General features: G+C 34.6%; 1 protein-coding gene across 1 annotated transcript in view; it reads left to right on the top strand.

Annotated features, from left to right (window-relative positions):
- The first annotated feature begins 1,546 nt into the window (after positions 1-1,546).
- Positions 1,547-23,481, top strand: part of PRDM5 (PR/SET domain 5) — a 56,048-nt gene continuing 34,113 nt past the window's right edge. The window contains exons 1-8 of the mRNA XM_042812867.1: positions 1,547-1,732; positions 3,150-3,324; positions 4,412-4,504; positions 4,768-4,889; positions 8,538-8,617; positions 14,618-14,702; positions 21,042-21,133; positions 22,587-22,680. Of these exons, the coding sequence (XP_042668801.1) occupies positions 1,630-1,732; positions 3,150-3,324; positions 4,412-4,504; positions 4,768-4,889; positions 8,538-8,617; positions 14,618-14,702; positions 21,042-21,133; positions 22,587-22,680 (844 nt within the window). The 5' untranslated portion in view covers positions 1,547-1,629. The remainder of the gene's footprint in view (positions 1,733-3,149; positions 3,325-4,411; positions 4,505-4,767; positions 4,890-8,537; positions 8,618-14,617; positions 14,703-21,041; positions 21,134-22,586; positions 22,681-23,481) is intronic.

The raw sequence follows: 23,481 nt of genomic DNA, 5'->3' as shown, positions 1-23,481 counted from the left end.
ATTTTTGCCTGTGATACGTATCAAAAAATTAAAAATAAAAGTTTAAGAGAAGTTAATAATTGATGTAAGCTTATGCATGCATTTATAAGATTGTCTTGATTTCTAATAAGATTGGCATGGACAGGGATGCTTATCCTATATGGAGGCTGAGTATAGGCAGACCTTTTATCTTTCCCCACATTAGAGTTGCAGGAGATAATTTGTAAATTTAAGTATTTAAGTATTCTGACATTATTGACAGAGTCATGGAAAACAGCCACTCTTAGATGTACAAATAAGTTAGTAATGTGCTGTTAGATACGTGGACTGTGCAATGTATCTTTAAAAAGCACATAATTAGTTTTGATTTCAAATGTGATTGGTGAGATGAGAAAAGAAGTGGTGAATCCTGGAAGCCAGCAGCACCTATGAGTCCATTGAATTAAATAGGTTTCACTGTTGTGTGACAGTAACATCTGTAATATTTAACAGACCTTCTAAATAAGAGGAACCCTACATCTCTGTTGACAGTTTAAATTAATCTTAATATGTTATGAGAATTAAAAATCGTTATCTTGTCGTTGTGCTGTGAGGCTTGTTATAAAGTCTACAGCTAAATGTACATTAAAGAAGCTGCAATTAACTTCCCTGGATGTAAATCAAATAAGCTTTAAGATTTATGGTACTATTGGAAATTTTTGTTGCGTAAACATGGTTCTACTTTTGGTGCTTTGAGTAACACCCAACACAGTTGGTTCATATACACCAAAAAAAGCAGCTCTATATATCAGCTTAGGAATACAACTGTTTTTGCTACTGCTTCCATCCCAATCTACCTTGGTAACATTAATTAAACACTGTTGAAGAATAAAGATGTTGGGTTATGTATCTGTTTGAAAGCTTATTTGTTCATTTTGGTGAAGATTTTGCATCTTATTATTATGTAGTTTGTTCTTTCATGTGGAATCTGGGCTTGTCTTCTGTAATTTAAACCAGCAGAGGGTTTTGATGAGCTGGTTTAAAGTACATTCTTTTAATAGATGTTCTTGCTAAACTGATAGTGAGGATAACAGACAAGGGTTGAAGATCTGTTCACGAAGTGAGCTGGGAATCTTGGAAATACCATAAAAAGCAGTAGGTAAACATGCTCCTGAAAGCTGGATTCTAACTCACGTATCCTATCCGACAGAGGACCTAGCTAAAGCTTATTCATTATTCAAATTGAATTATTTTTCTAATGTTTGGACTTTTCATTTTCAAACTCTGAAGTTCTTGTTAGGAAGAGTGTGGCAAGAGAGGGCCATTTCGGCACCATCTTTTTTACCTTGGTCAAGACTTCAGTCCTAATTGAAAAAGCTTCCTAGGTGAGACAGAACATATTTCTGAATCACAAAAGCACCTTATTCATGCAACCAATCTGGGAAAGAAATCCTAGGTGGGTGTTCCGGCTTTGTGCCCTCTGGGGAATGGAGCCAGTCCTGTCATAGTTCTAGGATCCCAGACTTGACTTTAAATTTAACTTTTTCTAAAGTAATTATTTATTCTTGTTCTACTTATGGTTTGCAACAGGAAGGAGAAAATATTTTCTATCTTGCTGTGGACGATATTGAAACAGACACAGAACTTCTGATTGGTTACTTGGACAGTGACATGGAAGAAGAGGAGGAGGATGAGGAGGAAGTAACTGTTATTCAGGAAGATGAAGACAGTGGCAACAATAAAGAAGTGCAACCAGCCAGTGAAAAGATTGCAGGTGAGCAATATGTGAAAACTAGTATAGCTTGGGAGCTTAAAATATAGTCATAGGTAGTGTAATATTGCAAGTTGGCTAATAAGATTAAAAATCTAAGAAGCCCTTGATAATAAATATTGAGTATAATACCACTATTAATACTAGTATGCAAGAAAGGAGGCAAGATGGTTTCAAAAATGTGCAAGGCTATAACTCTTAAGTATTCTTGTATTGAAGACTAGCTCAAAAAGTAAAGACAGGGTAAACGAGCTGAGATTTTACATAGCTGATTTGCTATAATCTGTATTCAGTTAACTAAGCATCTTCCTTTTGGAAGAAGAAAATCTTGTTAGGTAATGTAAATCTGTACAGATTTGGAGAGTTGAAAATAAGTGGTATCTGTGGCAGGAGGAGTTAAAAGCAGTGTCATTCATGATGCTGAGAAGTTGATGGGATATGATGACCCTGAATTTGCTTGTTAGAGGAAGGGCAGGTAGGTCTGTTGCGTACTGTGTCACATGAGTGTCATACTGAAAAGAGTATGGGCAAGCATTGTCCATCAGTGATTGATTCTGTCCTTTTGCAACTAACATCAGCTAAGATGCATTACATTATGCAAGTTCTCCTCTTAACACAGAACTAATATAGTGCAATTATTTCTTATGTCACTTTCACAGATGGCTTTGTAAGATGTCTTGTGCTAATTGTAAAACTTTCATAAACTTTTTAAATATTATGCTAACTGCAAGCTTGTCTTTTTAATATTTTGAATCAGTCTCACTTGGAACTTTGATGTAGTCATAGTATGCCAGGATTAGAAGTGATAATGTTTGTTCCAAGCTATATAAATTTGTATTCTGTATTTGCTCACAAAAATTATGGGAGAGGATGTGAGACAGTTCCCTGTAAGGAAAAGGTTGTTAATGTGAAGTCTTTTTGTTTTCTTTAAACAGAATTTGCTTAAAATAGATTTGTCTTGCATCCTGGTTCAAAGTGAATCTAGAATCACTAACTCAGAAAAGTATGTCTGCATTGTATCTAAGCAGTCTGCAGAGATGGTAGTCTCTGCCCCTCCTAGAGCCTGCATAACAGGAGAATCAACTTGTATTAGACCTTTATTTTGTAATATGAAGAAGTCTTTAAACAACTGCTGAAGTGAATAAGGGTGCACAGTTAAACCTGTGGTCAAAATCTTTACTGTTGTCAGATGCCTTAAGTAGGAAAGAGCATAATTTGCATAAGTATTAGCATTAAATGCCTATTCTTTTTTTTATTTTCTTTTTTTTTCTGGCATTTTGGTTTTTTAGTCCGTTGAAAGACATAGTCTCATGTGAATTTCATGACGCTGTTGTGCATAATCAGTTTCTATAAAGGAGTATCTCTTAACATAACCAAAATACTCTTGAAAGTATTACTGTTTTCTCCTCCAATCATTCAGATTCCCTCACTTGTAAAGAGGACCATGCATGCCCAAACTGTGAGTCCAGCTTTGCAAGCCAGGAGATTCTAGCTGAACATCTTCAGACATTGCACCAAAAACCCAGTGAGGAAAAGGAATTTAAGTGCCGAAACTGTGGAAAGAAGTTCCCTGTTAAACAAGCTCTACAAAGACAGTAAGTAGAAACAAGAATGTTTTTCAGAGTTCCTTTTCATTCAGTTGTTTATATCCTTTGGCTTAATCACAACAATTTTTATGCCTTTGTATTTGTATTCTCATTCTTCTAATAAATTCCTAATATGTTAGTTTCTTGTATTTGTTGAAGACTTCAATTTGAATAAAAAAATGTCACTACTTTTTAATATTTTCAAATCATATACTGTAAGCCCAATTAAAGCTACTGATTGGTGCAAAGCCCTTGATCTCCATCTTGAGTGGGTTATTTAATAGTGTAGGAGGTCTGTTATAGCTGGAATTGCCATTACTGAATTAGAATGAGATTTAGGAAAAAAAATGAACGATATTCTAAAAAGAAATAGAAAGGAAAAGCTATACTTTATTTTGATTTAATTAAATATTTGGATTAAAAAAAAACATAGAAGATAGCAGATAGGTAGTCTGACATGCTTTTATACAAAAATATAACCATTTTTTTTCTTTTCTTGTTTATGTATATAAATTTGCTTGCAATTAAATAGTTATATTACTTTTTATTATATATTCAATTATAGTAGTACATTGGATGTCCAAATATCTTGTTATAAGTAGTTCATTTAATCTAATTCATGTCAGAAAGAGACTCATATTGCATTGTGTATTACAAGACTTATGTCTGAATAGCAATAATGTTTGTTAAATTGGTAGTTCTTTATGAGCTCTATGTTCCTTCATGGAAATAGTTAAAAAAAACATAGTAGAGAAATATTTAAGTTATCTAATAGATATTTAAATATTTTTTTTAATTGAATATGGACATGTTTTGCCCAGTCTGAAGTGGGAGTTGGATTTGTATTGTATAGCTGGTTAAATAAATCTTTATATTATGCAGAGTAAAATTAAGAGTAAAAAAAGGATACAGCAATAGGACTACAACTCTTGATGTTCATGCATTTGATTAGTCTCCCTAAATTCCAGGATACCTCTCATGTTGCACTAGTTACTCACATACCAAAATGTTTGTATTTTGATCTATTGCTGCTTCAATTCTGTGTAAGTTGTAAAATGGTCCCCTTACTTTTATTTTATTTATTTTTTTTCTTTAGTGTACTTCAGTGCACAGAGAATATCAACCCAGGAGACTCTTCAAGAAGTTTTCAGTGTTCTGTTTGCAATACTTCCTTCAGCTCAGAATCGAGGTTTTGTGTCCAAGTTACTGGACTGCTGTCATACCATTGCTGGCCTTCCTTTGCATGTTAGCTTTCAAGCTTGTTAGTGTATGTGAATCCTAACAATGAAAGAAGTCAAATGCTTTCATTCTTATTTGCTGTAAGTAATGCATGAGGTGGCCTTGGAACTCTGCAGTGCAGCATGTCTAGAGCTCAGAGTATACTTACTATATGTCTAGTTTCTGCATATACTGCTTCATGTGTTGTTTTTATTTGCTGGTTATCCCATATAGTTATGAACAGCACAAGGAGGCATGCAGAGGGGATGCCAGATTCATATGCAAGGCAGATAGCTGCGGGAAGAGGTTCAAGAGTAAGGATGCCCTGAAAAAACATAAAGAAAATGTTCATAGTGGTAAGAAAGAATTTAATGTTTCTTTGGCAAAAACATAAAAACCAAAAAAGTTCTAACATGTTGCTAGCCTTAAATGTGCAAATCCAAGTCACCATTGTCTTTGGTTTCTTTTTTAATGGATTCATTTGTATCAAAAAGAAAATTAAGTAGTAACTAATTGCAAGGATAAAGTATTCCTTCTCACCCAGGGAGAAATTACTGTATACCAGATGAATCATTAGTTGCTGCAGGAAAAGTAAGGGAATCTGGGTAAGTTTGAATTAGACAAGTGTTAGATGAAGTGCAACATTTCAGTAGTGAGGAAAATCAAAATCAGTGGTACAAATGAGTACAGGAAGCTGTGAGTTCTTGATCTTTTGCTATTTTCAGGACACAATGGGATGTCTTTCTGGAAGACATGCTTCACAAATGGTTAGACTTGATGAGGATATTGCAGGAAATTCTATAGCCTCTGTTGTACAGGAAGCCAAATCAGGCAATCGGCTAGTCCCTCTAGGCCCTAGCTGTTTTATATCTGTGCAATGTGAATCAATACTTTTCAATCAAACACCAGTCTGTTTTCATGAAAGGGCAAAATGCTTCTTTCAGGTCCACAATGCAGATCTCAACTGTCACTCTGCTCTCTCTGCATGTCCCCTCTCAGTGTCACTGGCAGATCAGTATGTATGGGGACTGTAGAATACTACAGTGTGAAGAAAACAGTCTTTACTTGATGAGAACACTGAGGTGCTTTGTAAGATTTTCATTACATGAAGTCTCTTTCTTCTGCCAAACTCTTACAGTGTACGGAAGCCCTTCCATAACAATTTTTATAGAAGTTTATCTACTTTTTTTTTTAATTTATTGTTGTCAATAAGGTATTTTTTCAGCTGTGAATGTTATGTTTAGGCTCAACTTCGGTTAGTTATATACAGGTATACAAATCCCACAATTACTCTCTTGTATGATCAGTCCAGACATGACTGAGGTCAGGCGCCTGGAGGATATTTTATTTCCACCTATATAGTGAGCAGAGCTTTTATTTTACCATTTGGGAGTCATAGAAATCACAACTGGTGTCAATACAGGAGGGAAAATAGCCTACTATTGTTGAGGGAGATTTCTAGTATTCCTTCACGCCTTGCAAAACCTGGAGGCAAGGGAAAGTAGAAAGGACTGCTACATATGTAGTTCATTATGCAAAGCTATGAACAGAGACATAGATATTCATTATCACCTTCCTCTTCTGAATGCTCTTGTAAGTTAAGGTATTAAGTTCCCATATTTATATGTGCATCAGCATATGCCAATACTTAAATTTTACAATAGCAAATGTAGTTATGAGATGAAGTACTTATGTAATACTATGAGTCAAAGTGTTGAACTGATTGACATGGTATAATGAAGTGAGAAACATACCTTGTATTATGTTTTCACAGTCTGCTCACTATGCATAGGCAGCTTTGCTCATGATTATTTCTCTTTCAGTCCTCTGATCCATTGTGGTAGTATGACCTGAGCTAGGCATACTGAGTTTACACTCAAAGTCTTTGAAATCCTATATGTTCTTGAAGCCTGCTATTAGACTCTTTCATTTCTTTGTACAAATATTTGTTGGAAATAAAATTCTTTACTTGGAAATAAAACTGTGGGCAGCAAAATAGTTTAGCAATGAATAACATTCTACCCAAATTCCTCCATTAGCAGCAGGCTATGATATATCAAGATGAAATACATAACCTTTGTTTTCCAGTTTAGCTGCTTTAGTTTTAATCTTATCAATCATCAACAGTATGGAAACAATGAAGACTGAGACATGTTTTGCTAGTCTCAGAGGGCTTAGAAATGCTAATGTTTCTAGTTACAGCCCCCATGGGCCATTTGAGATTAGAAGTCATTTCAACATGTTTTAGCAAAATGTTGTGTGTGTATTTGCATTGAATTTTTAAAAAGTAGTTTTATTTTAATAACATAAATAATATGTCTTGTTATCAGTGTCATTTGAAAGTCTGTACTTTTGCATTAGAAATTACTTTTCCTGAAATGGTATGAAATGTTCTTTTTAAATTTGCAGTGTTTACATTCATGCACACTGTTGGCATCAATGGATGGAAAAAATGCCAGTTAGGAAGATATGTTATAGTTTCAGTTAGACAAAAGACCTTGTTTTCAACCTCTCATGTTAGTAAACAAAAGGAGCAATTTATCTGCTTGTATTGTATGCCAGCTAAGCGGATGTAGTTAACTATGACATCATTGTTCTTAAGTGAACCCAAGAAGAAGAGTTCCTTTATTCAGGGGCAATTCCTGCTGTCCTGGGTGATTTATTCTTTGGCCATTTCAGCAAAAATAAGTGATTTCCTTTTGGTTGCATTTGAAAGTAGAAATTTGGTGTATATATACTGCTCTGCAGCCACAGACTGCTGGTGTTCTTGCCTCATTTACTTAATACACAAAATTTTGAGTGCCCCACATGCATCTTGAGGTGAGGGATTTTTACTAACCATCTTTAATTGACTATTTTGTTTGTATGTAGGCTTTAATATATAGTCTAGAGCAGTACATGTGATCTTATAGAGCTGTTCTTTAGTACTAAAATAGATGGGGAGAGAGATTATAATTATTTATTAAAACTTACTACTTTGGAAGGGAAGATAAAAGTAAGGTGAAGCTTAATGTTTTCTTTCTGAAAATTCCTCCCAAGAAATAAAGTGGAAAAGCAAGTCATATCATATTAATTCTTTAGCACAGCAAGACTGGGAAAGATACACAATACCAAGAGTCTGAAAAGTAGAGCTGAAAACCATCAATGATTTTGATTAGGATCCAGTTCCTCTGTGCTTGAATAAACAATGCTTGCCTTTCTTTGGTTCTGAGTTCATTCTTTTTAGTGTTCAATGCAGTTTCAACATTTTTTCATATAAGCTGTGAAATATCTTGCATGAACGTATAATTATAAACAAATAATCAGGTTTGTGGTGTCTTTGCCTTGAAATAACATAACTTTGCAGGTTACTAATATAAATTTTAAATCATAGAGAAACCCAATTAAATGCTCTGTCAATTTTTAAAGCAACTGTGAAAAAGGAAGGAAAATGTATTTGGTAGCTGACCACTTGTAGTTTGAACTGTGATTTATATTACAAACTACACTTGAAATCATGATCTGGTTTAATACAAATTTCCTATCTTGTTCAGTTAAACACAATTAATGTATGTTATTTTATTCAGTAGCAATCTTAATGCTTTTTGAATAAAGAAAATTGGGAAACAGTTGTTTGGGATTTTTTTTTTTTTTTTAGTTTTTTTTGTCATTGTTGCACTAACTCCTTTCAGGAACACTTCTATTAAAATTATAGTATACAGTTCTTGAAGATATTAGTTGTATTGGCTTCTGGAAGGATACAGCTCTTCAGTTCTAAAGTGAAATGCTCTTAGGTGTGAATTGTGCTCTTCATTCTTCGTACTGATCTACATTCCTTTAGTAACTGACGAGTTGGACACCCACAGAGAACTCCTGATACTGAATACTTTCAAGATGGGGTACGAATGTAAAGATCTTATGTCAGTGAAATGACCCATGAAAAGTCACAAGCTCAGTAGAAATATTTAGGTTCTTTCTTAGCACTTCCTTTTTAAGATGTTGGTGGTATTTTGTTTCTGTTTCAGGAAATTCTAGGAAAAAGCTGACGTGTTCAGTGTGCAATAAGAAATGTTCCTCAACAACAAATCTCCAAGAGCATCGAAAGGTCAGTAAGATGAAGGCTAACCCACAGCAGGCTTTGACTTCCCTGAGATGTAATACTGTGGTGCTTAGGTCACTTAAAAGATGCTGTAATGCAAACCTTTGGCAAGTATCTGTCGTGGTTAGAAAATCAATGTGTTTTGTGGTGGGTATTTATTTTTGTAATCACAGTTGATTACATCAAAAGTCTTCCTAGTGTTGCAGTGCATCTTTTACCAAATACAAAAATGTTTGTGCTTGTATTTTCTGTGGTTTTCAACATAAAGTCAAGTGTGCATGCTGTTCTTTAACACTAAGCTAAATGTAAATGTGTTATATAACTTTATGATACACACAGGCCTTAAAATAGGCTTGTGAGCCTTCAGTTTTTTGTGCAAAGTGCATTCAGTCTTTCTTATTACCTTATTTGTAATTTAGTTATGAGGTAGTTTAAAAAAAAAAAAGTGCTTCCTCAAAAAAAAAAAACAAACATTGCAGTGGCTTTTTGTTTTGTGTATTACCAGATCAGGAAGAGTTAACAGTTTTAAAAGCTTCAATTGGAAATAAGGGGTTTCATACAGAAATGCAGATGGTCTAAGAATATGAGATTCTGAATCCATTATACCCAAAGGAAGTCCATGCAAGATTAATTTGATAAATCGCTAAAACCCAGGAGATCGTGTTTTTGCAAAAAGCTGCATTTTACTGTTTATCAGATTAACTGTAAGTCTTTAATAATGTCTTGGGTACAACCTGAGTCCATTGAGGATATAGGTTATATCAATTAAAATATTTTGTTGCACAGGAAATGATGGGGCCTCTCCTTTTTTTCTTTAATTTCTCTATTTATTTATTTACTTATTTTCCTTTTCCTGCTGCCCCCTTAATTGCGTTGATGTGCCTTGCATTTCTTGGCTAACAGAACTTCAATTTGTTCCTCCCCATACAAACTGTGATATGCCACGCCACTCATAATTACAGATTTTATATGTCATTGTGCCTTTTGATGGCCTCTGGGAATGTAAAATATCATGGGCAGTGTGTTCATTTTATGAAAAGGTTTACTTTGGTTCTGCATAGTGCAGGCACTAGGACACAAGCTTCTCTTTTAAGACATCCAGAAAATAGATATTACAGTTTCACACATTTGTATTACATAGTGAAGGAAACTGCATATAGGACTCATACCTTCTGTTGTTTGAACTACTTTGCTTTTGTATGAAGTATGTGTTATCGAAGATAGTTAGGTAAGAAAACAATAATTGAAATGGAGAGGAAACACTTTTTTCACCCAATTTCCTCTCAATATAGAGAAATAAAAATAGGAAGGAGGTAAAATATAACAGAAAATGAGTCTGAACCACTGATAGTTCTGACCGTCACAGAGAAAGAAGATAAAAAGTATGACTGGAGGGGAGAGTGAGATCAATTCACTCTGTGAAGGCTTGGTCAGTCACTTCTGTAGCTTTCATGTCATTGTTGATTTAAACTTATTTTAGCTTTGTGTGATTGCCCATTTGTTTGTGCCTTAAATGTCTAAAGATAAGACCTTTCTTAGCCATTCACAATTAAACTCTGGTGTCATGTTCAGTCCCTTAGTCTTACCGTTTTGTTTTCCAGACTGTTGCTTGTGCCACACTAATCTTTGGTGGCATCACTTTTTTCTTTTTTCTTTTTTCTTTTTTCTTTTTTTTTTTTTTTTAATCACAATGCATTCAATGAAATGTCAGGCTGAAAGAGATCCTAGAAAGTTTTTGTACCCTTTCTGCTCTGATGAAAAATTTACCACATCTGTTGGTATCTTTTTAAATTCTGTCTCGCAACTTAGGTGCCATGAACTTTCTTGAAATGTGTCAAGTGTTTGGTTTCTTTCTTTCTTTTTTTTTTTTTTCAGATAACTTTCTTAAATCTTCTTTGACAAAAATTGATTTAATAACTCTCTTTATCTCAGAGAATGCCAAGAAAAACTCAACACTGTCATCTTTGTAACAGATTAGCATACTGTAAAATTCTTATGAACACCGTTTGTCTTTCCTGACAATTCCACAATTTCCTGACAATTTCCACAATTATCTGAACCTTTATTCATGCATCTGTTCTCCTGAACTATTTAGTTTTTGTAAGTATTTTCATCTTCTGCCCAAGGATGCCACAAAGGACTTGTGATGCTTAGTTGAGCCCTTACAATTCCAGGTAGAGGGGAATGATTATCTTGAGATCATCCCTACTAAGAACATGTCCATTAATACATCTCAAAATGGCAGTGCTTTTTGAACAGCAGATTCAAACTGTTTTTTCATTTTTTGGGGGGAATTAATTATTATTCTCTTTAAGGTGCTAGGTAAACTCATTATTGTATGGCTTTCATTTCTTTGACTTCTCCACCCAAACATTTGAGTGTATTACAGCTTCATTCAGAGCGTAGAAATAGTTTTGGACTCTTACCTTGAATTAGTGGTTGCTGTCCTACCCAGAACAGTCTCATATCATGTTTTTACTTCATATATGTTTTCCAAAACTACGTATGCTACTACAGCACTCATCCTGCATGGTGCTTGCAAATCTTTAACAACACTTATTATATCGATCCACCAATATTACTGCTTGTTGAGGTCATCCTTATCTTCTTATTTTCTTATTTTCCTTTTTGTCTATATCTACTTGTTTTCTTTTTGTATTGTCCTCCAATTGAAAAGTAGTGACCTTCTACCTGATATTTATTTTAGTCCATGATTTGGACTGCTAAATTACATAATAATGTTAAAAAAAAAAAAAAAAAAAAAAAAGAATCCCAGCAACATTTGACTCAGCAAATGTACTACAGGAACTTACAGTACACTGAGTAATGGAAGTGTTATAAAACACTATGTGAGATACAGGATTATACTTGACTGCTAAGACTTGTTGTCTTGTTGTTGGTGTAGTGTCTTGGAGATAAATTGAGAGAAACAAGGAAAAGCCACTAGTTTTGTTCTAAGAGATTATATGAAAAAAAAATACACCAAACCTTGACTCCTTCTTACCTTAGTGCTCTTTCTGTCTTACAGAGAGGGATTTCCTGCAAAAGTGTGCCAGGGAAAGTTGCATCTAAACATTCTCTGTGATTTTCATGCCTGTTTTTCTGTCTTTCTTCACCTGGCAGTTTCATATGTCTCCCATTATTTTTTCTATCCTTTTTCATTTGAACACCAGCCAACACACTGTTTTTACTGTGCAGTCTTTGTCGTGATCACTATAAAGTCACAGAAATGTAGTGAAAATCAAATGTCAAACACTATTTTAAAAATGTTGAATCGTGGAGTAATTTCAGTTGAATGCAATACGCTGGTATCTTTTGCTCTTTTAAAACTCTGTTTTCCAGTGCAGAGTCTTATCCAGTTCTTGGATTGGTAGACTGAAATTCAGATTAGTTTTTGGAAATGTTTATCATGGGTGACTTGTACCTTGAAAGTTTTACTTCATTTGCTTCCCCAAAGCTGCTTTGAATAACCTTTTGCTTTTCAGTTACCTTGTGAAAAGTTTAAGGTTGTTGGTCTTGTTAATGAAGGCATATATTTTTCTGAATAAACATTAATTTTGTTCACATGCTTGCTAGTTCCTGTAGCACCTAGCAAGCTGTTGTCTGAAGAGGAAGCTCTTCAAAGCTATGTGAAACGATTTGTAAGGATGTTCTGACTGTAATTAAACTGATGTTTACGGTGATAGCTGTTACAGTCCCCTAATGGGAGTAATTTTGTTATACTAATAAATCTTTGTGCAATCACTTGTCTATAATATTACAGGCTGACTGAATTTGCATAGTGTACTCACAAATACTTTACTTCACAAGTTTTCTTAATGAAAATTTGGTTGAACATTTTTATTCATAACAATATTTGCTGTATTTATATTTATATTATCTTTTACTGTTTTACTATGAATTTGAGTAGTTTTCTAAATAATTGATTGAAGAGTGACAGCTATAGATATATGCTTGATAACTGCAGCTATTTAATGCATATGCACATCAGACTGTGCCTGATTTCTGAAGAATTGATTAGAGTACTAGCTATAGAATATATATTTGATAGCTGTAGCTTTTTAAAGTGTGCACACAAGCCTCTGTCTGAACACAGATATGTTCAGTGCGGCTATTTATAAAACTGGTCATAAATTAAAATCAGACAGCACAACCTTAGGTTCTGATGTGTTAAATAATAGATTTTAAGGTGCCTTACAAGTCGTTTTGAATAGCACCAAAACATTGCTGTGCTATTAACACTTGCTAAGCTGAAACCAGGAGACTCTAGCAGAATTCTGATAGTACTTGGTTGCAGAGTTAGTGTAAGCTTCAGTCAACAATCTGAGTCAAAATTGAGATAATTTTGGAAAAGGTAGAATAGTGGACTGTATATATCAACCTGTGATGCAGGTGGGTAGACAGGGTATTTCAAATGACTCATTGTTATTTGAGTTTACCGCCTGGTTCTGGATAAGTATTTGGTTGAACATCGCTGTCCAAGGTATGCAAGTTTGTAGAGATTGTAGGAAACAGCACAACTACTTGTTAGAGCAAATTTTTTAATAAGCTAATGTTATGTTAGCATAGAACACAAGAGGTTCTTATGGAGAATTTCGTTGTTTTTTTGTTTGTTTTTTTTCCTATGTTTGTTTTAAGTGGAAGTCATTACTGTGCTGTCTGAACTGTGCTGATGTTTTTTTCCTTCAAATGTTGTGTTGAAGCTTTAATGTTTGTTATTTTTAGCTGCTAGATTCTTCTACAGAAAGTTTAGAGATCTTCAAAAGTGCTTCATGAAATGTGATCTCTGCCTGGAAGTTTTGCTGTCTAAGGCTGCAGTTGTGAAAAGCTGAAATGAATGTTCAGCTGCACTGTGACTAGGTTAAGATGAGGCTGCTGAAAGGAAGTGTAGCGCAGAGGGGAGAGTGAATTGTCATCTGAATAGTTGGAGAACTGGTGTATATCTTGTGATTTTGATAAACAAAAGCACAGGTTTAATTTTTATGTAGTTGACTATCAGAGATTGCAGCTCTCAACTGCAACTTCTACCTTTTTTTCCAGCATGTAGTCCTTGATGACAGTATGTGCTGTGATGTTGAAATCCTGCTCAGGCTTACTATATTTACAACTTAAGAACTACTGCTGCCCCTCCACTGTCTTGCTCTTAAAGCTCTTAAGACAAACAGTATCACCTTTTGCCTCAACTTGGAAGAGACTTTGGTGTTGTAAAGAGTGCTGCAGGAGTTGCCTCAGCTCCCCCAGATTAAATAAGAAAGAGAGTAAAATAATTTATTTTGCCCGTGTGATTACTTTAGTTTTTGTTTGTTTGTTTTGTTTTTGTTTTTCCTTAAAGAGCTTGATTTTTGCCATGTTCTTGAGCAGACAGCACATATTGCCAACAAAAAGGGTAGATGATTGCTAGCTATGTCTGTGTATATCTTTTGTGCAAGCATTATGTGTACATGTTATGGAAGTGGAAATGCACTGTGCTGAGTGAATCTAAGAACTGTTAAATTCTCAACAGAAGTGTTTCTAAGCGATTTGATGAAGTGCAGTCATTTTTAAACCACACCTGTATTTAATCAGATTACAAGTAGAGATAAGTCCTAATAGAGTTTGATTGTACTGGTATTTTAAAACTATTATGGTAGTTAGTAAGTAGTTATTGTGTTATTTTTACTTATGTTTAGTTCATTACAAGGAAATATTCTGAAAAGATATTCTGCATCTGTTGTTTTATTCTTTCACATTAATGATATTTTAAATGGATCCAATATTGTGATTTTGCATAGTCTTTGTTTCTGAATATTGTTTCAGGGATTTTTTTGTTCCTAGTTCTGAATATTAATTTTGAGATATTTTGTTCCTTAGGGGACTAACAAGGGGAAAATCACAGAATATCCCCGCGTATTAGTGTAACTAGTGAATTAGAAATAGTCACAGTCTGTTGGAGAACTTAGATGTATGTAAGATATGTGATCTTGTTTGAGACAGGTATTTAATTATCATTAAACACTCATTTTGCAGGTTCATGAGACCTTTGAGTGTCAGGAATGTGACAAGAGATTTATTTCAGCTAACCAGCTAAAACGCCATATGATAACTCATTCAGGTAACATGTTAAAATGACACAAACCTATGTATGTGTGGGTGATATATTTAGCATATATTCAGTTTTACATTAATCACATAGAAATAGAATGTTTGGCGTATTCTATGTTGTCCTGGGCTGTTCAAGCAAATCTCATGTTCCAAGGAAAACATCTAAGTTATTGTTTGTAAGCCTTTCAAAATTCCAAGTGTAATGCTGTATACGTTCTTCTATTGCTGCTTTGTCAAGATTCTATTTCGTGCTATCTGGGGTACGTGATTTCAGCTACCTGGGATGGGGAAAAAGATTGTTGCTTGGCGTATAGAGGCTGTGAAGAACTGCTGAGTGGGATTTTATGTTAAAAAAAAAAAAGAGGATGGGAGCTGGGTTATGCTGTCAGCCAGAGATCTGTGATAAAAGGACAGATATGTGTATATATATATGTGGGCTCACGTGCACAGAATTATCATTCAGAAGAAAATGTATCATTCCCCACACCATTTCGTAGATGACACAAGTACCTCATTATGCCTGTCCTCCTCTGCCAGAACAGATCACTGTGAGCAGGGAATTCCCTGTCCATAAGCTTGGCAGCAGGACACAAACTGGCTCTGCCAGAATTTCTGATCACTGCAAATCTAGTGTTTCTATTTCTTTCATCAGTGGTTAGAAACATCAGCCGACACAACGGAAACACAGGCATTGTTGTCTCATACATTGACATTTAAAAACGCAGGTTTTTGCAACTGCACAGGCTTGTAAATAAATATATATTTTTTTGTATCAGTCCACACCAAAAGTTCATTTCTAATAACGTAATCTATATTTCAGGGCTCTTAGCTTGCTTTTGACACTTTTGGATGAGTGTTAATGTAGTTAAGTTGCAGTCACCAGTTGAAACACAAAGGCTTTTTGCATAGCAACTTTTAGTTTTGGAAGCTAATATGTATATTGTTAATTAAGTTTTAAAACATTTAAAAACTGTCATGCCCTCCTTCACATTTCTAATCTGGAAACAGTGTTTTCCTCTTTGAAGTCATTCTCTTTTGATTTAAGCTAATTAATCAGAATTTAGTTTTAGCAATGATTATTGCAAAGAATGTGCCAATTTCTTTAGATACACCATGGCTCATCTTTTGTGAAGTGACTTAACTGTCTAACATAAAGGGCATTAGATGTCTTTCTAATTGGTTTAATCTTAATTGGGTTGACTTAATTGCAGAAATCTCTCTGAGGAGATGACTGTCTCTGCCTTTCATCTTCTCCCCCTGTATAAACAGGAGATTAAATGTCCCCCACTCATTTTCTGCAGAAAAACGCCCCTACACCTGCGAGGTTTGCAATAAGTCCTTCAAACGACTTGATCAAGTGACTGCACACAAAATAATACACAGTGAAGATAAACCTTATAAATGCAAGCTTTGTGGAAAGGGATTTGCCCACAGAAATGTTTACAAGAATCACAAGAAGGTAAAGCACTCTGCTGTTGTTGTTTACAGATCTGCCAGCCTCAGATTTGCAGATTTTTTTCTTTTAAAATGTTGATCATTAAGCTCTGGCATGCTTATAAACATGGGAGTAAAGTATTGAAAAATGTGTATATATATATATATATATATATATATATATATATTCTAGTGAATGTTGTTATAACCAAAATCTCAAGATAAGATATGAGTTCCAGATAAAGCAAAACAAGCAAACAAAAAAAGGGAAATTAGAGGGAAATCACAGTTGCTTGGTTAAAAGCATTAAATACTTTTCCATTTTGACTTTCCCAGTTTTTTTTTTTTTTACATTAAGATATCAAATTAAATTTTTATCTGATCTAAAATGTCTTCAATTTTAAATTAAAGAAAAAAAAGATAGTATTTGAATAAAACAAATTTTAGTCTTGTTGTAGTTATTCCTCACTGTTGGACTATTTGACCAAATTTTCATAGTGCCTGCCATTAATTTTAACTTGAACTTACGTTTTTAATGGCAAGTCTGTATCCATGACTGCTGTTTCAGAATTAATAGACAGAAAAAAACCCTCTAGTTTTATGCCAAGTATTTGGCACTATTTTTATTTTTATATTTTTTATACTCCCACTTTTTTTTACCCCTCTTGCTGAAACTGATATACCCTTACTTAGAAGTCTTTTTCAGTTTGGCTCATGTTGTATTCCATCTGGGATTTTGGCACAGGATCTTTACACCATCTTTTGCACTTTCAGCCATAAATCATGTAAGAATAATAATAATAATGCCTCTCATAGGGTGAAATGGTGATGATGGTCTAAAAGAGAAAGCATGGAGAAATCTGCTGAAAGACAAGATTAGCTCCCATATATGCCATGGTATATGCTATCTTGTTTTAGAGTTATTAATAAAATGTGGCAGAATCTCACAAATTGGATATGTTCTAAGGAAATACATAGAATATTATCTGGAAAGATAGTGCTATATCTTCAATGAATACTTGTAACATATTTCCTTAGGTTAATTTGCAGTTGATGACTGATACAGAATTTTGGCTGAGAACAGACTTCAGGCTTAAGTATGAATAATGAGCAAACATTTTGACCCAGTTCAGTATTCAAAACAGCTTCACCACTAATATAAGCAAGGACTGCATACGAGAATGTTGCAGAATTGGTTCTTGTGTCTGACAAGGATTAGAGGCTTCACTTAATGGAAGAAATAGTAAAATTTATACAAATGTAGCGAGTACCCAATTTTGACAGAATTCTTCAAAGCATGTTGGAATACTTATTTCCTGAACCTATCTGCCCATGGTACTGGCTGTGAATCAACCCTGAAAGAAACTTTTACCTGCGTTTATATACCCAAACAGCTGTGCATATTCACCCATCCACAATTAGTTCTTTGATTGTGCTTGCTGAACAAAGAGATGAGCCTGAGAGATGGGAGATGGATGTAGATTTCCTGAAATGCTTTTCTGAAACGCCTATCTCTACACTCAGTATCAAGATTTTAAAGATATCAACTAGCATAACTAGGCACCTAGATTTGGGCTAATCTGGCTCTCCCGTTTTCAGTCCCCTGATTACCTTTAACAAAGTAATCAAGGAGAGATAGTAGATAATGGAGGACATTATGTATATATATTTATATAGAAAAAAAAAATATGTATATACACAAATAAAGCTTAAGGTGCAAGTCAAGTATGTGGAGTTTGAGATGCAAAAACAGTTTAAAGTGCCGTGATTTTGGGAGGGCTATGCTACTGCAAGGGGTAGAGAACAAGAGTTCTGTTGCTTGGTCACAGATAAGTCGAATGAGTAAGAGCAGAAATTTAATTCTTTATTGATTATCTTTCTTCCATGTATTTCTGCTACTCAGGTTTTTAATGAATCTTTAGATGTGTATTCCTTTAAGCCCACACTCTGTGGTTTTTTTTTCTTTTGGAGGAAGAAAAAATCAGACTGAATAATTAGACTACTTTCAGAATACAGTGACTGGGCTGGTAACAGGGAACTTTGCAGTAGGAATGGTGGGTATTGTAGTTAAAAACAGTTAAATCAACAATGTTTGACAGAAGACAAATTTTCAAGTTTGATAGCATCACACTTGTAAGATCTCTTAAGATATTACATTGTTTTTTAAATTTTATTCATAATAAGAAACAGGATATGCATTTTGTACCTTTGAATTCTTGTTATTTGAGATGGAAACTTGTTGCTGTTGTTTGCTACTCCTTTATGGAAGCTAATTTGATTTTTTTTTTTACTTTGAAAGTATCAGAATCAAAATGAAATTTGGCTCTCACAACATGTATTTTTAAATCTCTCTTAAAGTGCAGAGGAGATTAGGTCCTTGCATTTCACAGGATCTTGCTGGAGGATAGACAGTGGGTTAGCTATGAGAGCATCTACTCTTTCAGTAGAGCACTGAAATGTAAACCCTAACTTGGTACTCATTGCAGCCTTGCAGGTGTGGATCTGAGAGGCAGGAACTGTTATTGCCTTTGTGGTAGTTCTCCGGTGTACTGCTGCTGCAGACAAGTACTACACTGCTCAGTGTAGGTGCATGTGCAAGTTTGCTTTGTCACTTGCTTGAAGATGTCAGTGCTGAGAATTGTTATGCAGGATGAAACTAGTTCAGATGTATTTTGAAAAAGCTCAGACTAAATGTCTGAGTGAACATGAGAAGAAAATTATTTCATTTTTTTCTGGAAATAATAGTATAAATAGCATTATAAAATAATAGCTGAAATTAGGAGATGGGCATTGTGTTACAGATAGAGTCATTTTTCATCCAGGTCAGGCTGAATGAAGGTACATCTTCTATGCCATATAATTCAGGTTACTTCTGTACAGGACAATGCTAAGTTCTTCTTCCATCTGCTCCTTTGCTATGTATAGAGAATGAATTCAGAGAATAAAATATGAGCTATGACAGTGAGAAGTATGTCACCAGACACGGGATTTTAAAGGGTTTACTGTTAATCCAAGGTTATTTGGTCTTGGAGTGCATGATGAATTGAAACAATTGCACTCCCTCATCTTCTCTATTGGGAATGGGTAGCCTTGGGCTGGGTTTAAACTTTTACAGATGCTATTATAGAAAAGGCTGCCATGAGATATTCCATAACAACCCATTCATAGTTACTTCGATCATACAACTGTCCAAAAAGTGCACATGACCTCTTAGTTTAGTACAGTTTCTCATAATAGATGTCAGTGTCTGCACTGTTTCCGAGTGAGCATAATCCAGCAACTACAATTTCTATACCTTTCAAAATACTGTAATCACTGTCCAAGAGAAAACAAGGAAATTTAAAAACAAATCATTACTCTATTTTCAAGTATTTAAGTGGAATTCAAAAATTATGTTTTTCTTCTGCCTAATGAATATTCAAGTAGAGGGAAATGTGTAAATTAATGTTGGTGTTTTTTTTGGCTTTATACTGTTATTCATAGTCCTGCTGGTATTTTAACAGTGAAAAGATTTATTCAACAATTTGGACCTGCTCTAAAGGAGATACATCAATTTTTGTTTTGTGCTTTATTTTCCTTTCCCCAGCTTGATCGAAAGGTCTGATGAAATAGTAGCAGAAGATAATGGTATTTTTGTGGTGTAGATATAATCTTTCCCATCACATTATGATTATAAAGAGTTGCAGTACTGCATCCAAACATTTAATTCATTTCAAGACTCAGCTTGCTACTGATTTACAGTAAAAGCTTTAGACAGTTTTGAAAACTGTCTAAAGTTGGTTTTCAGTTGTAGAACATCAAGTTACTGAAACTAAGTGCAATATTGGCAATATGTACTGCTTATATTCCGCTCTGAATCAGGTCATAAAATGAGAGTTCAACTCAGATTGTTTAGTATGACCACCTTCCTTTATGAATTCTGATGCTGTAGACTTTAGCAAATCTTATTTGAGTAGAAGACCATTCTAGAATACTTCTTGTATGAGAACGTCTTTTTTGTATTCAAAGCCAGATCATTCTACTGCATTTTACAAGCTGCTGGTCGGGCCCTTTTCTGAAAATAAAATCACATATATAATTGTAGAAGTGTGGACTAGTCTATTGCTCTGTATTGCTATGTACGTATTAATTATGTAGCTTAAACCCAAGCTAATCTGTGTGTGCACTGTATGCCTGCTTCCCAGATATATACATATCCTATTATATTAAAAAATTAATTGTATATATTTAGTGTATGATGACTCTTCAAGCAGCTTTTAGTGAAATTGTTAGCTGTATTTTGAGATCTAATGTAAGCTTGACAAGTATACTTAGCCCACCTTGTTTCTAAAGTTGCATAACTGAATGAAGAGTGAAGAGCTGTGGTGCTACGTATCTCAAGATTTGCCTTGAACATGGAATCATAGAATATCTTGAGTTGGAAGGGAACTATGCAAGGATCATCGAGTCTAAGTCCTGGCTCCTGAATTTTTCCCACCATACTCTTAGTGGAAGCCATCTCTTTTCTGGAACCTGTCAGTAGGAAAAAGGTGGACAGTATCAGAATTAATATGCTTGTTTGCTGATATACCTCTGCTCATTACCATTTTCATTGCTTTTTGTGATATATGTAGCTTGTTTCTGGACTGGTCACAAATAGAGCAAATGAGTTTCACCTTGTTTGTGGGTATGACTAGTTAAACATTTGTAGTGAAGTTCAGAAATACGGATGAATTCTTTTATTTTGGTCAAAAGACTAGAACTGGCAAGAGAATGCTAAGAATTTATATACAAATGACTGCACTCTTCAGAACTATCACTCAAGTGGTGAGTGTTCTAAAATAGGGCATTTTTTAAGTAAATGACATGAACTTTGCGCTCGTGAAAGGTGCCAGATTGACAGCCCTAGAGACTGAACCCTTCTATTTATCCACAGAACAGGTACAGCACAGACATCAGCACTGCGAGCTTCCCCACAGTGTCTCGTCAATATGTCTCAACCCTGTTCTGGAGGAACCACCTGTTGAGGTGAGAAGGTAGTTCAGTCTCTTCATGTCCTGTCAATCCTTGGTCTGACCGCTGAGACTGCCAATCAGGGTATCAACTAATGCAGATTGTGATGTAAACCTCCAAAAGCTGGACTGAAACTTTCAGCATATTTTTTATAATGCATAATATATTCCACACGTTTGACAGTGCTCCACTTGATTTTTTGTTTTAAGTAACGTCGACTGGACTCAAGTAATTTACTTCGAGTCTAAAACCTCTGTATAACATTGCAAGTACTCTAATGTTTTTCTACTGCTGTTTATGTGAGAGGACATTTGTGTTAAAATCAGTCTGAGTTTGAGGCCAGGAGTCTACTTCTAAATATTTGTGCTGGCTTCTCATAGTCCTTTTTTCTCCTTATTTTGAAGGATATCTCCATATGTCTTATGGTATTACGAATTTTTCTGCCATAAGCAGAAATGTATAATATACATATGTATTACATCAATATTTACTCTTAACCTACAAAATGAATTTGTTTAATATCATGCGTATTATAAAACACTGTCCATCCCCATTTGCCTTTGGCACTATAGTTGCCCCTCAAGGTTCTTGTTAGCTAAAACAATGTTCAGACATGGATGCTTTAAAAACATTATTCCCTTAAAGAAAAATTGTAGGAAATTAAGTAGATAAGAGATTGTACAGATGAATTTACTATCTGAACTTACTATGGGGATAGAACCAGGGAAATAAGGAGTGGAAAAGGAAAATTTACAACAGTAGGTTGAAGCTGGATGTTTCCCAAGCTCCAGAAAAGAAATGTGCTTCAGCAACTCTGCTGTTTGTGAGATTCATCCAATCTTAGCCTTTTCTTTTATTTATGGCTTTGAAGGCTCTTTCTACTTATCTCTTTTTGAAGTCTATTGATGCTGTTTCTTAGCTATGGTATATTTTTGCTACAGCAAACAAAAATCAATTCTGATGCTTCTGTGCACTTTTTATTTCTTTTTAAACATGAAGCTGAAATAAAGATAAGCAAGAGTAGTCATATGATTTAAGAAATTTTTGCTAAATTTTAGACTACTGTCCTGAGATAGATCAGTTCTACTGTTAAGTGAAAAAAATGCAGGGTTTTGTGTACATATATTTTTATATGTTTTTTCACGTTAGAAAATATTTAAGGTCAATATTAGTTCTGATACAGAAATGAAACTGAACTTTAAAGTTTTCCTTCTGGTTATTCCTTAATTTTATTTCTATTTACATACAACATTTCTGAGGTGGTACATTAATTCAGAGGCAGCTTTGCTGGCTTTTAGGGTTCAGAATAATGGCATAAAGATTGTTTTAATTTTCTGTCCCCTGATATTTCAAATTGTTAATATATCCCCCTCCTGAATTCAGTTTGGAAAATTAAGTATAATTACTGTAATGACTGCTAATTGATTTCTCTGAGCCTTTCTTCTGACATGTTGTCTTTCATCTGCAGACCCATTCTGAAGAGAGACCATTCCAGTGTGAGGAATGCAAAGCTTTGTTCCGAACTCCATTCTCTCTACAAAGACATCTACTAATTCATAACAGTAAGTGCTAAGTCACAGAGGAAAAAGAGCAGTTCTCTTGTCTGACAGAGGAAAAAATAGACCCCTAGCACCTTGTTCCAATACACAACTTGCTATATTAAATGAGACTTAAAATTCAACTCTATTCAGTAGGAATTAGAAAATTCAGAGCAAATTCAAACCTTGCCTTTGAATGCACTTAAATGCAAATACAAATGCACTGTGGAAAATTGACTGTGGTTTGAGATCTGATTATAAGATTTTCTTCTGCATTAACTATGTTAGTATCCTTCATTTTAAGAAATGGAAATTGGGAACAAATATAAGTAGGTGTCTTACTCAGCTTTTGTAGGTGATCCATTTCAGAGCTGGAAACTGAAATTGTCTCTCCTGTGCCAGTCCCGACTTCACTATATGCTAGTGTTGCCTGCCAATAGTGTAGAATTAGCAGCCCAGAAAAAATTCTGTGGCCATTTTCCATTTTGACTAATGTGTTCATGGCATTCTGTACTGTACTGTTGTGTGCAGATTTATTTTTTGTGGAATTTTCTCAATATTTACAGAGCTCTGAATGACCATTCAGCCATGTTAGCGTTAGTAATTGAAATAAAAAAAAAATATTACTGATCTAAAATCCTGGTAGCATAGAAGACAGTGCTTTGATTTGAGGAATATTTACATTGGTTGAATTAAAAAAAAATAAACTTACATTTTTTGATCCAGTAGAACTTTAATTCTAGAATTAAAGAAGAATTGAGAGAGAGAGAGAGAGAGAGAGAGAGAGAGACTGAGAGAGAAAGAGAACCATCTCCTGCAATAATT

This window comes from Centrocercus urophasianus, unplaced genomic scaffold, assembly GCF_019232065.1.
Source record: "Centrocercus urophasianus isolate 14NV4802_14NV808 unplaced genomic scaffold, USGS_Curo_1.0 seq_13, whole genome shotgun sequence".
NCBI classification, from domain to species: domain Eukaryota; kingdom Metazoa; phylum Chordata; class Aves; order Galliformes; family Phasianidae; genus Centrocercus; species Centrocercus urophasianus.
Note: the sequence above shows the minus strand (reverse complement) of the source record. Positions and strands in the feature narration are given on the sequence as shown.